Source organism: Myripristis murdjan, chromosome 1, assembly GCF_902150065.1.
Source record: "Myripristis murdjan chromosome 1, fMyrMur1.1, whole genome shotgun sequence".
Taxonomy (NCBI): Eukaryota; Metazoa; Chordata; class Actinopteri; order Holocentriformes; family Holocentridae; genus Myripristis; species Myripristis murdjan.
In genome coordinates, this window is record NC_043980.1 from 22,681,788 (window position 1) to 22,697,501 (window position 15,714).

The 15,714-nt window shown below is 41.4% G+C and overlaps 1 protein-coding gene across 1 annotated transcript in view; it reads right to left on the reverse strand.

The window, feature by feature from the left end:
* Nucleotides 1-830: 830 nt before the first annotated feature.
* The window catches only part of fhip1aa (FHF complex subunit HOOK interacting protein 1Aa), a 29,605-nt gene continuing 14,721 nt past the window's right edge, over nucleotides 831-15,714 (reverse strand). Inside the window, exons 3-12 of the mRNA XM_030048772.1 lie at nucleotides 11,948-12,625; nucleotides 9,977-10,135; nucleotides 9,798-9,884; nucleotides 9,131-9,298; nucleotides 8,155-8,234; nucleotides 7,717-7,919; nucleotides 5,864-6,853; nucleotides 5,547-5,725; nucleotides 4,900-5,020; nucleotides 831-3,978 (exon numbers count right to left, since the gene is read on the reverse strand). Of these exons, the coding sequence (XP_029904632.1) occupies nucleotides 3,776-3,978; nucleotides 4,900-5,020; nucleotides 5,547-5,725; nucleotides 5,864-6,853; nucleotides 7,717-7,919; nucleotides 8,155-8,234; nucleotides 9,131-9,298; nucleotides 9,798-9,884; nucleotides 9,977-10,135; nucleotides 11,948-12,625 (2,868 nt within the window). The 3' untranslated portion in view covers nucleotides 831-3,775. The remainder of the gene's footprint in view (nucleotides 3,979-4,899; nucleotides 5,021-5,546; nucleotides 5,726-5,863; nucleotides 6,854-7,716; nucleotides 7,920-8,154; nucleotides 8,235-9,130; nucleotides 9,299-9,797; nucleotides 9,885-9,976; nucleotides 10,136-11,947; nucleotides 12,626-15,714) is intronic.

Sequence of the window (15,714 nt, forward strand, 5' to 3'; positions counted from 1 at the left end):
AGCGCGTGTGACTGCAGATGGGAACAGGCTGATGGTCACAGCCGGGCATTCATGACAGAAGATCAGCTTTCACCATAGGTAACAACATCCCACGGCCCGTGCTAGACAGCCACTTTGTCCCACACTGATGGAGTTTCATGTTTTCTTACCAGCTAATGTAACAAAATGTACAGAGGAGTCTTCCTGCTCTTTGTTTAGCAAACAGGTAGATAGACTGAGGATAAACAGAATATCGTTTATGGCTTTTCACTATTGTAAGCACCAGCTAAAATCTTCATCATAACAAAAGTTTGCTTCATTTATGTAATATTCTTTGCATCTCTTGGAAACAACTGTATTGAACCTGGCCTGACCAATAACAGAGGTACATGATGCATTAACAGCCACTTGCTCCTCAGTTTGTAAACAGACAGTGCCTCTCTGCTCATGTATTTGTGCCCAACAAGACCTAGTTTTGAACAAAAAAATCTCTCTTGGGGAATGGCTGTCAGGAAAGGAATTGTTTGCTAAATGAGGGCACTGGTGTCCACAGAGCAAACAGCCTCAAACCACCCCCAGGTAAAAGGAAAGAATATATTGCTGCTGTCGGATGGGAACCTGTTGGGTCACATCGCTTCGTTTTTGGCTTGACAGCCATGCATTTTGGGGTTTATCCTGTAAGGTTTGAAAGAGGTTTTTAAGCCCAAGAGCTGCAGAACCAGGACCAAGGGATCCTGAAATGGTGACAGTGAGAATCCCTTTTTAAAACTATTTAGAACAATGAAAACTGTGAATTGACAGCTTGTTTTCTACCTGTAAGAGCACACTGAGGACAAAATAACTATACAATGTCATTTGACAGGAGTTCTCTTTATTGAGAGAGGCATGCCTTTATGTCTCAGACACCAGAAACAAACAAGATGAGCAAAAACAGCAACCAGGACACATCTTGGACAGAAAACTGAGTCTAAATGGTGTCAGAGAGGATGCACCGTTATCTTTGGAATAAGAACCTATTGAGACATAAACTGGTCTAAAAATTTGGTTGCCAACTTGCAATACCTGTTTCATACCACTGTGCTAAAACAATAATGGTTGTGCTGTGCTGGAGGGGTGACACAGACTGAGTGTGTGCTGGGAGCATGGCTATGCCAGCCTGGCCCAGCACGATTTAGTGCAGAGCGGCACTGTAGTATGAAAAGGCTGATAAAGTGCTCTGAAACATTCTTTTATAAAACAGAAAGACATGATCGACAATTTTGAAAATGGCATCAATACATAAAAATATCTTTCTGTCCATTTTTGTGTTACAACACAAAGACTTTACGGCATACTTCCATAGCATGGAGAAGAAATTGGCTGGATTTACACAGGAACAAAAAAATATAAATATGATCCAAATCTAAACTTTAAGCTAAACACAATATTAGGCCTTCGAGCCAGACTATGTTACGAAATGATCACATTAATCATATCACAAAATAGTCTGCCTGGCAAGGCTGACAGATGCATAGTTGCCTTGTATTTACTGCAAAATAACTGAAATTACAATTTTGTGAGATCTACTACAAGAAGCTCATTAGCTCAAAGAGTATAAAATTCAAAGAAATAGAAAAATAATCCTTGAGAAAGTAATCACCTCATTTGTTTGGATAATGATTACTTATCACATAACATCACATCTTGAGTTAAAACGTAGGCTCTAACAAGAATTTTGTAACAGTTTTTCTTTGAAAATTTAGTCATATTTTGTCAATTTTCTTGACAAATGTCCCAGCTGCACTGCCCACATCTCTTTATCTAGAGGTGGATGGATGGTGACTGATTTTTATTTGAAGCCCTACCACTGTATTTTCCTGTCACTTATTGAGAAACAATATAATCCACTTTGTCAGATTAGAGTGGCAGGAAGGGCCCAGATGTTGACAAGATCGACTGAAATGAGCCAACACTTGATAGTTTCAGTATAAACATCAGGCCAGTCACTACAGCCTTAGTTTAAGTTGAAATATCACTGACCTTAAAGCAAAAACTATAGTATCTCACAAACTACACAACTGAATCTGTTTTTTTTTTCCTCCTGTGTAAATCCATTCAAGAATGAGGCAAAATTGTGAAGTAATATCCAAATTCAGGCACCAAATTTACAAGAATTTCTGTCTTTGTAAATTAATTTAGTAGAGGCATGCTTTGTAACAAAAGATCTCATTTAATAACTATAGCGAATAAAACCCATGTCCAATATGTGAACTAAAATAAAGGCAGTTTACAACGTTTTTGCTATGGTATGAGCTGTTTTTCAAGATGCGAAACTATAACTCTGCCAACAGTGATATTTTAAATTTATCACAGCCTAAACAAAATATACAAAGTCCTAAGCATTCCCTAAACAGAGGACAGTGATAACAAACCATAAACTCTTTAGTATAACCTTTTTGAAAAAAAAAAAATGGCAATAGGAACTCAGTCTCCAAAAAAACAACAAACATAAAAAGCATAAATACCCCTTCCCACTCAAAAAATATGCATTACTTAATCATACCCGAACAATTATTTGCATAGTGTGCTACCGCCTTGAAACATTTTTTTTCTTACAAGAATATAGGCTATAAAGCAGGACTAAAGTAAGGCAAAACAGACAGCATGAATAATCCCGTCTGTGTCAGTTTGTACAGATATGAACAGGATGTGGAGCCCGTGAATGTGAGTCACTTTTGCATTGTGGGAAAAATCATTGAATCGAAGGCTTTTGAGGAAATAGTGACAACAGATATGTGCTAAATGACTCCTGATGTACCATCCAGAGCCATCAAAAAAAAAAAAAAAAAAAATGTTGAAACAAGTATGTGTTTAACAGAGAGTAAGTTTGTGGAAACCGCATTTTGTGAATGTTTTAAGACACAAGAGTTGACCTGTTTTGCACAAAGATGAAAAAAAAGTGTAATTTAACAGATAGGTGTGCATGAAAACATGAGAATAAAGTGTAATGTTGGATGTGTTTCTGTGGATATTTACTGTGACCCAAACACTCAAACACAGTTAAAATGAAATTAGGGAGTTTGATGTGATTTACAGGCTCGCCTTCTCAAAGCAACATGGGAAACGCAGGCTCCACATCGCACTAAACTGCGTATGCAATCCTATGGCAGCGAGGCAACAACATTCAAAGGCCACCTGAGTAGTGTTACGCAACCACACTGAGTGGTGGACATCGTAGTTACAGCTGGTTGAAGACATTCAGAACAAGGGCAGCACCCTGGTGTTCGTGAGTGTTGTATAAAAGCTCTAAGGAAAGACATGAGCAGATAAGGGCTGATGATTTAGAAAAGTTCCTGTGTGTGAGAGAGATACTGTGCCTATTCAGTCTTTGGTTGATGGACCTGGAGCTGGACATTATTCGCATTTTCAGCTGGTCATCTCCCACAAAGATCAGCAAGTAGGTCACAATTTTCAAGTTGCAGATTTGTACCTCGTCCTCGGTTGCACGTTAAAATATTACTACATAAAACAAGCCTATAAAGAGTGATGAAATTCAAAAAGAAATTAGGATATTATATGTACTGCACTAAGGCCCGTTGATTATCTTTGTCTGGAAAAATATATTTTCTCTCTTATCATTTTAAAAACTAGCTCAAAACAGTTAATAGAAATCAGTTGATCTATGAGGTTTATTCTTCATCAAGTAGTGCTAGAAACACGATATACAGAAAATAGAAAAAAAAAAAACATCTTAGAGAATATTTTAAAATCTTTCAGAGTTAAAACGGATGCATAACAGAGTCCTGTTGGGACACAATTACTCTTCCATAGGAATGTATGATAAGATGGAGTGTTCTTGTGCTATGGCTGCCAGCTCTTTCAGGAACTCTGTGAAGAGGACGGTTGCAAAGACGTCTGTCCGAGCTAGAGAGATGGTTTTGGGCTGCGGTGGAGGTGAACTCCTCAGGAACCTTTCCGCTTCCCCATGGGTGGACCCTCTGTGACCTCGACTGTTTTTGTCTGAGAAACATGAGGATTAATTAGCTAAAAAGACAAAAAAAAAAAAAAAAGCCAGATGCTACGCATATGGGGTGTAAATTTGAAAGATTTGTAATCATAATACATCATATACAATTACTGTTAATTACATCTACATTAATAAATAATTTCAAGCACTGAGCAAAATGTAAAGTCTCAGCACCCATACAAGAAAGCACAAAGCTCTATTAAACCAACTTGAAAATTCCCTTTAAAATCCCAATCTTTGTAAAGTCAGTCTCTTATCTATGCACAAACATTCTTCCGATATACGTTTTTTTGTAACTTGTACAAGTCTGAAACCGCTGGGAATCTAGTTGAGAAATATAACTAAAACTTCAGGGCTCAGCTGAGGTTATTTCTCCACTGCAATGCCACATGCCTAAACAAGATCAAGTAGAATTTATTCTTGTCCTAATAGAAACCAAAACAAATCTAATACTGAATATAGATTCTGCTTTAAACTTGCACTGTTTGATAGTGAGACTGAGGGAGTCAAAGCCAACCCTGAATTTATTTTCTAATTATTAGTAAGACATCAAAATATGTGCCTGACTCTTACAAAAAACATCACAAAAACCGCTTCAGGCCAGTGCCTCTACCCCTGACCCAGCTGTTAAATAAGAAATATACTATGTTTATAGCAGGAAACAACAATATCCGGTTTCAATGATTCGTTTAACACCAAACACCACTGAGTTGAGTACAGGGTATATTGGTAACCCTTAAAGTAAAACCAAATCATCTTTTGCAGATGTTTTGCAGATAAGGAATGATGATTAACAAAACTCTCAGAGAAAGGCAAGCATTAATGTTGCAGTAAGAAGAATCTTGAAAATCTAAGCATGCAATATATCTAACTGGCATGAAAAGGGAAAATCCTCAATCTGGGCATATTGTCACCTGCTGCTGTGAAGGAGGTCTCCCTGGCTAAGAGCCAGTGCTGAGCGGCCGTGATCATCTGTGGAAAATCCCTCCTGGTTGCAGCCAGTTGCTCTATCTGGTTCTTCACTGAGGCTAGGACCTGGACACCGACATATAAAAAGGAAACGACTGCAATCATAAAAGTGATAATTAAACTGCTCCAGCATGACCAAGGCAACCATTACTTATCATCTGCATATCACTGTCCCTTTCAGCCTCTGAAAATTTGCATGGTAAAAAGGCATGAAAGACACACGCCCCCTTACTCACACATAAATGTTACAGTAGAGGGCTTACTGATATGGAACAACTCATATTGCTATAATTTTGACACATATTGCAATTGAGTTATGATTCATGATTTTAGTGGAATCGACAATTTTTGGATCACTTTAATCATTTTCATGTCATGCCATCAAAATAATTTTCACTTCCACTGAAACAACTAATAAAATGATCTGTACAAAACAAACGTCTGGAGAATATGAATCATAGGACAGTCATCTCTGTAGCACCATAATACTTTCTTTACAACAATAGTTTGTTGCACATTTTACCTTTATCTAAAAATTGCAGCTCCTGTGATTTGGATATTGCATTTGGCCATATTGTGATTTTGATAATACCTGATATAGGGAGCGAACGCTGGGCTGGAAGACCATGTTGGTGTTAAGGAGGAAGGAGCGGAGCAGAGGCTGAGGGTAAGCTGCCAGCTGGGCCAGGATGCCAGTCAGCAACAAGTTGACATGGAGCGAGTTGTCTAACATGTTCTCCAGACGAGACAACAGCACACTGACAAATGGACCTACAGGATGAAGAAATGAAATGGTAATGAACAACTGATTGTTGGTATGCTGTAGACATCGCAGTTAACTTCCACAACAGAGCACCAACACAATACTATTTTTGTTAAATAATTAGGCTGCAATTTCACTCCTCTTACCTGTAAAAGGCACTGAATGGCTTCTACTCCCACTGAGGAGCTTGGTCCCAAACGGTGAGTGTATTTTCTCTGGCTCTGGTGTTTCTGCAGAGAAGGAGCTAAAGTCCATCTCTTCCTCCTCCTCCTCGTCCATGTGTGTGATGGGGTTCTTGAACTCTTTGTCAGCTTTGACCGGACTTCCACTTGCTTCGGTATTCCATGTACGTATCAGCTCCTCGTACTGGGCCAAGAGATCATCACCTGCCTCAGTAGCGTCGATGTTCTGGACGTTAGAATTACAATCTGTTTGACCTTTAGCCTTAAAATCTGAACTGTTCTTGCCATTGTCATCCACAGTGGATGGAAGAGTTAGACTAAGCCTGTTTTTTTGGAGAGCCTCTGGCAAGTCTGACTGAGTTTCCTCTGATTCTGTCCCATTGAATTTGTGCTTGCTATGTTCACCATCCGTGGTGTCTTTCTTGGCAACAAGATTATACACCATGACGTCATCCTGGAAGTCAGACTCCTCAATATAGGAACCTTTGACCAACATAATGGCTGTTCTCCTCATCTCCTGAATGTGCTTGGGAGGTGCAGCAGGAGGCGGCTGTGGAGGTTTGCTTTCAGCGGCAGCCTCGGTAGCCTGCATGGGGCAAGCATCGTAAGTATCATCCCACTCCAGCTCTAGCTGATGAGCAGGGGGCGGCTCTGTCTTCTGGGGCGGGCGGGGTCGAGGGTGCTGAAGCTGCAGCTGTGGAAGTCTCTTGGACACCATCGGGGCTTGCCTAGCTTTAAGCCCTAATTCCTCCAAAACACCGGGCTGGTACTCTTCAGGAGGGGGGCTCTCACCATCATATGGAGCTGACCAAACTTGGCAGGCGCGCATGCAGCTGCTGATACCCAGACGGGCATCGTAGAGGTAATGAAGGTAACTGACATCCAGGTAGATTTCTGACCCGATGACACAGGAGTTACCTGAGTCATCCTCCTCTAAGTAGCCCTCCTTTTCCTCTGGAAAAACAGACAAGAAATGTCGATGAGTTCTGGCATGCAGTGCCTCAGCATGGCACAGAACTAATGAGTTTGACAAGTAACTACAGGGGGTAAAGTGATTTAACAGATATAAACAACAGGAGATTGCACTATTTGACAAAATACTCCTAATCATCCCTGATATGTTAACATCAGTGTAAATGAAGACCTTGCAGGGTGCTGTATTCAAAACAACATCTGAGTAGATTCTGGTAAATATAAGCCAATTTTATGCTAATGAAAGATTACATTTTTTTGTGTAACGCTTGTTTTCTGTCTATTATGTTGCATAGTGCTCATTAATCAGCTCAGTAAGTGGCATAATCATGCTTTCCATTTCTCCTCTGTTTCTGTTCAGTTTGTTTTTACTGCGCACTACTATTAATGAGGTTGGAGCAAAAAGCCACTCAATGATATGAATAGTCAAATTTGCTCAATGTGTCTTGCAGATGATCTACAAGCAGCATTACGCTAATTAAAGCGGTCTTAAATACTGCCAAGAGTGGAAAGCGACGCAGATTAGAATTCTGGATCCAAAGTCTTAATTGATTTTGACTAATCTGCAGCAGATACCTTTGTAAAATTCAAAGGACTCATCGTTTTCAACGAGTGATAATATAAATTTTCTATTGCTGTTATCCCCTGGAGCTGGTAGGGGTTCAGTGTCTTGCACAAGGACATCTCAGAAGGGCCAATGCCTGCTGACACCAGGCTTGAAAGCCTCCCTACCCACTACGTCACCCTGATGCTCTACACTTTTCAACGCACAATAAAATGCCTTAATTATGCCCCGTTTATACTACATCAACATCATATACCGTTTAATGTCAATTTCCTCTTACCAGTGGTGCTAGTGTTGTTAGGACTCTCCCCACCCTTGGACCACAGGATGGAGTCCAGCTGTCGGAGGGGCGGGGGGCTGTGTTCAGGCGAGCAGCAGGACGGCGTTAGTGCCAGGATCTTAGCCGCTGACACAGAGTAGCAGTCCCTCTCCCTCACCACCCGCCTCTGACTCAACATCATGTGATTACAGGGGATCAGGTACCTGGGGAGACAGATGGGAGTGGATCCTGTTAGGAATCCCAGTGGGTGGTAAGGGGATGAAGACAAGGGGGATGGAGACAGATGGCAACACAAGACTGCACTGTCGGGGGTAGAGAGTAAAAGCTCATCAAACCAATTAGATTTACCATGCTTCACAACCGAGACAAGTCAGTGTGTGTGTGTGTGTGTGTGTGTGTGTGTGTGTGTGTGTGTGTGTATATGAGTGTGCTACTCACCTCAATATGAGCTGCAGCATCACATCTTCACAGTATAAGCCGATGAGAGTGCGGAATAGCGCCAGTGACACTGTGCCCAGCTGGAACAGCGAGAGAAAAGACACAATGAAGCACCGAGGATGACAGAGAAACAGTTTTAAGTGCTTTATGTGACACAACAAAATGATTCAAGTCTAACAAGCGTGACAAGTGGCATTACTCAGGATGTTTTGTCTCCAGTGTTACAGCCATTTCTGCTTGAGCTAGCATAGGGAGCATTAAAGGGTAAGACATTTGAACATTATATCATATTTTAAAGTTAAGACAGTTTTCTTTGGCCAAAAACTCACTGCTACCACTAAAAATTGGCATCTCACACTGCACAATGCCTCAATAGTTTTCCTAAAAAAGGTTTTTAAGCTATCAAACATCAAAGGGAATAACTAAAAGAAGAAATCAGTACACAAATGGTTGAAATGTGGAATATTTGCGTGTCTGACAGTGTTTTAGCTGGCTTAAAATCAAGCATATGAATGGAAGGCATTGAGCGTGTTGCATATGTAACAAGCAGACTGTTTTCAGTAAATATTGGAGGGAACACCTTGAGGCATTTCAACAGAAAAGAACATGTTATTCAACGATGCTAATGATGCTTTTCAGTTCTTTTAAACTTTTTAAACAAGACATTTTTCAACATACAGGCCTATTCTCACAATGCTGAAAGGCCTCACGTATCAGTTGCCATTGCTAACATGATAAGCAGCTGCACATCACCATGGCAACAATCTGCTAGCTTTGGTGCTGACATTTGAAATATTACCATGGGACCCAATGCCTCTGGGGCAGTTTTCAAATCTCTGAAATTGCTCCAGAGATAACTTTTTGCAGTGTGTATGTGTGTGTGTGCGTGTGGATTATCGAGGGAGAGAGAGAGAGAGAGAGAAAGAGGCAGCTTTCATGTCTGTCTTTCTGGCTGTGAGTGTGGGTCCTCCTCTACCTGGAAGGGGGTGTTGATGCGGCTGACCAGTGTATCTAAGATGTGGACACTCTCATGTCGATGGAGGAGAATGAAGGACAGGAAGGTCTGCAGCAGGGCTGGCTCAGACACACTCCTCAGGAAGAGGTCCAGGTACGCCGTGGTGGTCATCACCTCTTCTATAGTCAGCTGCACCGGGGGATAAATCATTAGTCAGGAAAATGTAGGTGTGCATTTGTGTAAAAAAAAGAACACACCAGGGAATTATCTGTGTGTAGATAATATGTATAGTCAGGCTTTGGGACGTTAAAGATGAAATAACTTAAATAATGAAAATGAGAAACATTTCGATTCAACTGACAAAAGCCTGAAACAAACACGCATGTTATTGGTGGATGATGCCATGTATCTTGTCAGCTGAGTTTAAACAGTCCTCACTTTTAAATTGACTCTCAGCAATTTTAACTATTGCAGCTTTAATTAGTCACATTAACTTAAAACTGCATTTTATAAAATATAACTATCAAGCCAATTATGGATCTGTAGCATCACAGAATTAACATTCTCTGTGCCCATATTGTTCAATGCTACATAGCTAAAGTACAACTTAACATGCAGTATTTTAATTCAGTTTCTTAGAATGATCCTGATAAGGAGAATGCAGGTGAAGACGAGGATGACTACCAACCTTGTGGAGAGCTGGTGCGAGGACAGGCACTAGGAAACCATTGTAGATGTAGCTAACAAGCTGGTCTCTGATGTCAACATGGGCCACCTGGGAAGAAAGGTCAACAAAGAGTATTGTCCAGTACAAGATGAAAGCCGTGACTGTGTGAGAACATATTTTGAGCGTGTCTGCCTTTTCACCTGAATAACTGCGTTGCAGAATTCCAGCGAGTTGAGAAACTGGACGAGGGCCGGCATCTGCAGCCAGTCCTCCCTGTGGAGACAGTGCCACTCCTCGTTGGGCACCTCCAGTTTGGTGGGCAGGGAGGAGTACAGGCCGCTCAGCCCCGTGGCCAGCACCTAGGGGAGAGCCCACATGCCGGGTCAGGCAGCAGAACAACCATTTGCACCAAATAAGCTGTTACATAATGCTACAAAATGTCACTGGCTCAGGTGGGGATACTTATTATTATGTGGGAGGGAGGCCATCTGTTCACATCTGTTCCATTAGGAAGTGATAGCATGTCCCTTATCTTTATTCAGTTGTCTGTGATGCTGATAATCCACACATACACCAGCAGTTTATGTAAGAGTTGAGCTCTCTGGCCATGATTTGTCTCTGTTACAGGCAGAGGTGCTACAGTCCTGTGGTAATTTGCATTAATATTTATTAGGCAGGTACCTTCCTGAGCAAAACTGCACTATGGAAAAGACTGAGCCTGTATATGATCCTGTAAGTGTTGTTTACTCAGTGCCATGTTAAAAATGGGTGAACTGTGCTGCAAACTTTGGCATCATCTGGTGTGCAGCATGATGAAAATTACCGCGACGTAGTGTAATTATACAGAGAACGTATGGGCTTCATTAAACATTAATATATATAGTAGTGTATGTCGGCATAAATGATATATTCAGGGCTTTTCAGCTGTCAGGTTTGCCTTTGGCTTTGTGCTGTGGATTTATAACACTGAGTTACAATATCATGAGTACATGCATATGCAATATTTGGAGTTATAATAGGCTTATGTGCCACTGATGTACTGCCTCTGACCTACAACACAGCATGATTTTCTAAATTATGTCTTCCTTCCAAGGTTATGCACTGTAGACGTAAGCTTGCCAGTAAAGCAGCCTACATTTCAGCTTGCCTATTCCTCCCCCCCGCTCTCACATTAAGATAGCGTACATATGGATTCATGCCTCCTATAGGTCAGCTCTGAGACCTTTATGAATATTTGAGCAACACAGTCTTTCCCTCCTCATCATATTTCCCTCCCACTCCCTCTTCGATGAAACGATGAAAGCTATGTTGGTGTTATTTATATTAACCATTAAATATCCTTCTCTGCCCCCTCAACAACTGCCATCAAGATACTCTTGAGCAAGGCAGTTAACACCTAATTGTTCTGGTGGAATGGCTCCATCGCCAACAGCAAAAGGCTATGATTGGCTAGCCCCAGATGTAAATATATGTAATTTTATGAATATAAAGCAGGGTAGTGCTGAAAAAGCGTCATGGGTAAATTAAGATGTATGGGATATGAAGATAAAGAGCACATTGTAATTATGTTCTGACGTAGTAAGATGTCAACAGAATCTACAGCTAGTGGCAGTTCAGTGTAATGCAACTATAACATACGGTTATATTCCTCTTATCTTACAGCCTGTATGATGGTCTTATCATTAGCACAGCACTGATGCATAAACGCGTAGGGTTATCATGCAAATCCTGACTGCCAGTGAATGAAACCTGTTAAATTCAGATTAAATTCCTCTTGTTAAACCAGCATCAAACACTACGTTGGAGCATTTTGTCTACAGCAGTATTTAGACGATCTTGTGTAAACAGAATTAGCTCACAGCAGAAGGGAAATGAATACGAGGCATCCAACAGAGGTGATTCCGCCTCTTTTCTTGTGTTTCAGTGAATACATCTGCATAATTTTGGCCTGATACACCTACCCAGGTTTAGAGAGAAGCCATGGATTATAGATGCTCTGTTGTACCGATCACCAAAGATATTAACTCAAAACATTCTACATACAATCGGTAAGAGAGGGGAAAAGAAAAGGACTGAATCTGGGAAATAAAGAGCCACAGACACAAAAATGCAGTGAGTGAGCGAAAGGAAAACAAAGAGAGAAGACTAATTCATTGTCTGTGTGGACTGACCGGACAGAAGTAGGTGTTCTCTGCAATGTGTTTGGCCACTCGCTGGTTCTCAGCAGACAACGACATGATGAGTAGCAAGGCATCTCTGGCTTGCTGACCCACTGTGCCCTCCCGGTGGATGAAGGGGATGAGCAGGGAGAAGATGAGGAAGTTTGCTGCTCCCTGGTCCTCGCTGGTGTGGAAGAAAAGCTCCAGAACCGAGGGGTCCTTGGCCAGGACGCAGCACAGCTGGTTGAGCAGCAGCACCAGCTCAGCCTCCACCTCTGGCGCCGCTGTACCTGAACACGACGACAGCAGCATCATGAGTGGCCGCAGGATGGGCTTGTGGTGCAGCAGCGGCTGGCGCGCTTGGCCCACCAGCATCTCATACATCTTCAGCTGCTCCAACTTCATGTCGTCTGTGAACTCTCTGCGGAGGCTCCACACAAAGAGGCGCTCCATCACGTTCTCCATCACCACAAACTCCAGGATGGGGCCCATGGCCCCGGCCTGGCCACTCTCCTCCTCCATGAGTAGGAAGAGCATGTGCTCCACGTAGTTCTGCACAGCACTTGCCTCGTCGCCAGGGATGGGGCCAAAACGGAGGCCACCAGAGCCGGTGCTGAGGCTGATGACACCCAGGGAGGGCAGGGTGGAGCTGCTGCGCAGAGGGTCATGTTTCTCGAGGATCTTCACTACCTGAGAGACAAGAGGAAGATTACTTGAAATTAACATATTAATGATACATTCTTGATTATTCATGCAAGCACCTGTGGCTGTAGACCAATTTCTTAAGCAGCCATATAGTTACAGTCAGACTGAAACCTCCAAGTCAGAGGTTGTGGAGCAAAAATGCAAAGTTGTGAAGATTAAAACATGAGACACAATTTAGTCTTTAGAAAATAACATTCAAGTTCCACTTATGCTTTTTTTTTCCTTGCTCCCATTTTGGTACTGCAAGCTAAGATCGTAAATGTGGGTGAATTGTTTTGTTTGTTTTTTGCAGTAACAGAGAAATAAGTTGATGCATCTGGTGAATACTTTTAACCGAAGCACTTGAAAGTATCACAAGTGCATACATTTTTAACATGGACTGCCCTAGTGGGAACTGAAACCCCAGTAGAGGCAATACTCAAGCCTCCACTATGCAGCAGTAGAAAAAGAAGAAATGGGAAGCAGCAGACAGAGACAATGAGAGAAAGATTTCACCAGATAAAACACTGGTCCTCATTGTGCCAATCACTACATCAGCTGACGTAACATGACGTTTCTACTCTCTCACTGACGAAATGAAAACCAGTAAAACCACATGTTGTAATGATTTGTTGGAACGAAAACCTGCATGCTTTTGGGCCTCCAATGGCACATGGTTGAGAACCACTGCAAATAAGGCATTTACACTGGTAATGAACCATGATGCCAGAACTATACACATTACTGTGTTTTCAGTGATTACGTCCTCGAGGTCAAATTACAGAAACATGGTTAAAATTAAAGTCTACAACATTTTTACATAAATTAATGTTTGTTTCGCTACCCTACCCAGTTCATAAAAGTTCATATCTGCTGTTCTAAATACCTGACGCCTAGAAAAAAGAAAATTCTGATACACAAGAAGTGATGATTTTCATATTTCTAGGAGAAGCGAGAGAGCTTGTTCTCATTTGTTAGACAGAAGCAGAACTGAGTAGTTACCATGACCAATGATAGCAACCAAAGTTGAACGAAAAAACAAGTGCAGACATAAACTCAAACTTCAACAAAAAATACAAGGAATAACACATTACTGCCAACACTGTTTGACTGTAAAGTGATTCCTGGTAAGTGCAATGCAGAACTCCACAGCAAATAGCAGCTTGTCACCAAATATATCACCAAAAATAAATAAAATAAAATATCAAAAGAATCTCAAGAATTACCACTGTCAGGGCAATCATGCTATGTTATGGACGCTTAACCTTTGGTACTACAAGTTAATTTCATCCCTATAGCTAGTGCTGGTACCATGCAAAAATACAACTCCCCAAGCTTTTTCATGCTACATTGCCTGAACAGCTGTTTCCATAATCTGCATGTAAAACCATTCCTCTGTTCCTGACAGTTCACTATCAACCAAAATGGTGTGCAAAAAGGCTAGCAGAGTCCAGATAAACTCAGTTTGGCAGCGCAGTGTGAAACAGCCCTTTGTGGATCCAGGCCCTCCCTTGTGTGGAAACCAGAGTCACAACAATGGTCCCAGTGTCCCCAGCCTGCCACTGCTGCTACAACAATTGGCCATCCACAGAAAACTGGCCACGGCTGAGGAGAAACAGGAGCCTCCAGGTGAATGATGGGCGTCGGCCCAACAGGGAGTGAATGGAAGACGTGAGGGAAGAGCAGTGATGTAATGCTCAAGTGAAAATGTTAGCTGCTGTATTCCTCTGCTGATGGTAATGTCTTAACATAGCAAGTGTGTCCTTGTGAACAAACAGAAGTACACTCATCAACTTGACAATTTTTTTTAGGTGTCAAGTGGTATTAAATTATGTATAATATTACACAGTAGTTGTATAAAAACCCTGCTGACAAGGAACAAACTGCCTGGAATACATTATCTACAGTTAAAGGCTCTTGGAAGCACCAACAACAACCAGCAGCTAACTTTGCATGTCACAACAAAAACACAATGAGCTCTGTGAGGCCTGGAGAGAGGGAGATAAGGCACTAGACAGCAAATGAACGTAAACCTAATCTTCACATGAAACACAGAGCACTGTTACTCCGATTTCAAGGTTTTCCAAACTGAAACCAAAGTCAAGAGCACTCTTATCACACTACTGATTAACTAAGCATGGAAATAAGACTCTGTGGGGGTAAAAGTGTGCTGCCAACTTGCCTGAAGCAAAGGAGCTATAACCTAGAACAGGAGATCTCCCCTTTTTTCCCCCATTTACTGTCAGTAGACAGGACGAGGCAATTCCCTGAATTTTTATTTAAAACAATCCCATCCTGTAGGAAGTAAAAGACCAGCAGAGCACTGCTTTCAACTGTACCAGATGAGCGTGTATAAGTGAATAGTAAAATATGTTTTGCATCACCTGCATTGATGTGCACATAGTTTATCATTTAATTTTGTTGCTAAGGTTAAAGAAAAAAGAAACAATGACATCTTTATTTCAAACATAAAGAAATAAAACATAAGAAACATAAGACAAACATAAGAAAAATGAGTAGGCCATCAACAGTAAATTATAGCAATGAAGTATAATTCAATCTTGTTAAAGAAAAAGATATAGACCTGAAAATGAACATGATGGTATTTGAACACTGTAGCGGATAGGATGGTTTAAATGAACTTGTCATTTTCTCCTTCTGATCACCCACATGTCCAAACATGCCCTAGTTCTGCTCCATACTTTGTACTACATAAGCCTCCTTATTAACTTTATTACAGAACTGTGGCTGCAGTGAACTGACTCCCAATATGGTCAACCATTGGGTTTCTTCTTCCTGATTAATGTTAAAGTTCAGTTATTTAATATCAAATTCAGTGGTTGGCTGTTAAGTGGGCTTAATAACTCAAATACCAGGCCTGCTAGCCTGGATAGCTAATACAACACATTAAAATCATAAACCATGGAGATCTTCAACACTGTTGTGGAAAACTTCATCCAGCTTCCACAATCCAATATAAAACAATATGCACCTCACTATGAACACTAAAGAGTGACAATGCCCCCACTTTCAGTCCCTCTGTGCCCACCCAGCCAGCTGAAAAAATGTGAGAGAGCTCGCCTGGCAGCAGCCTC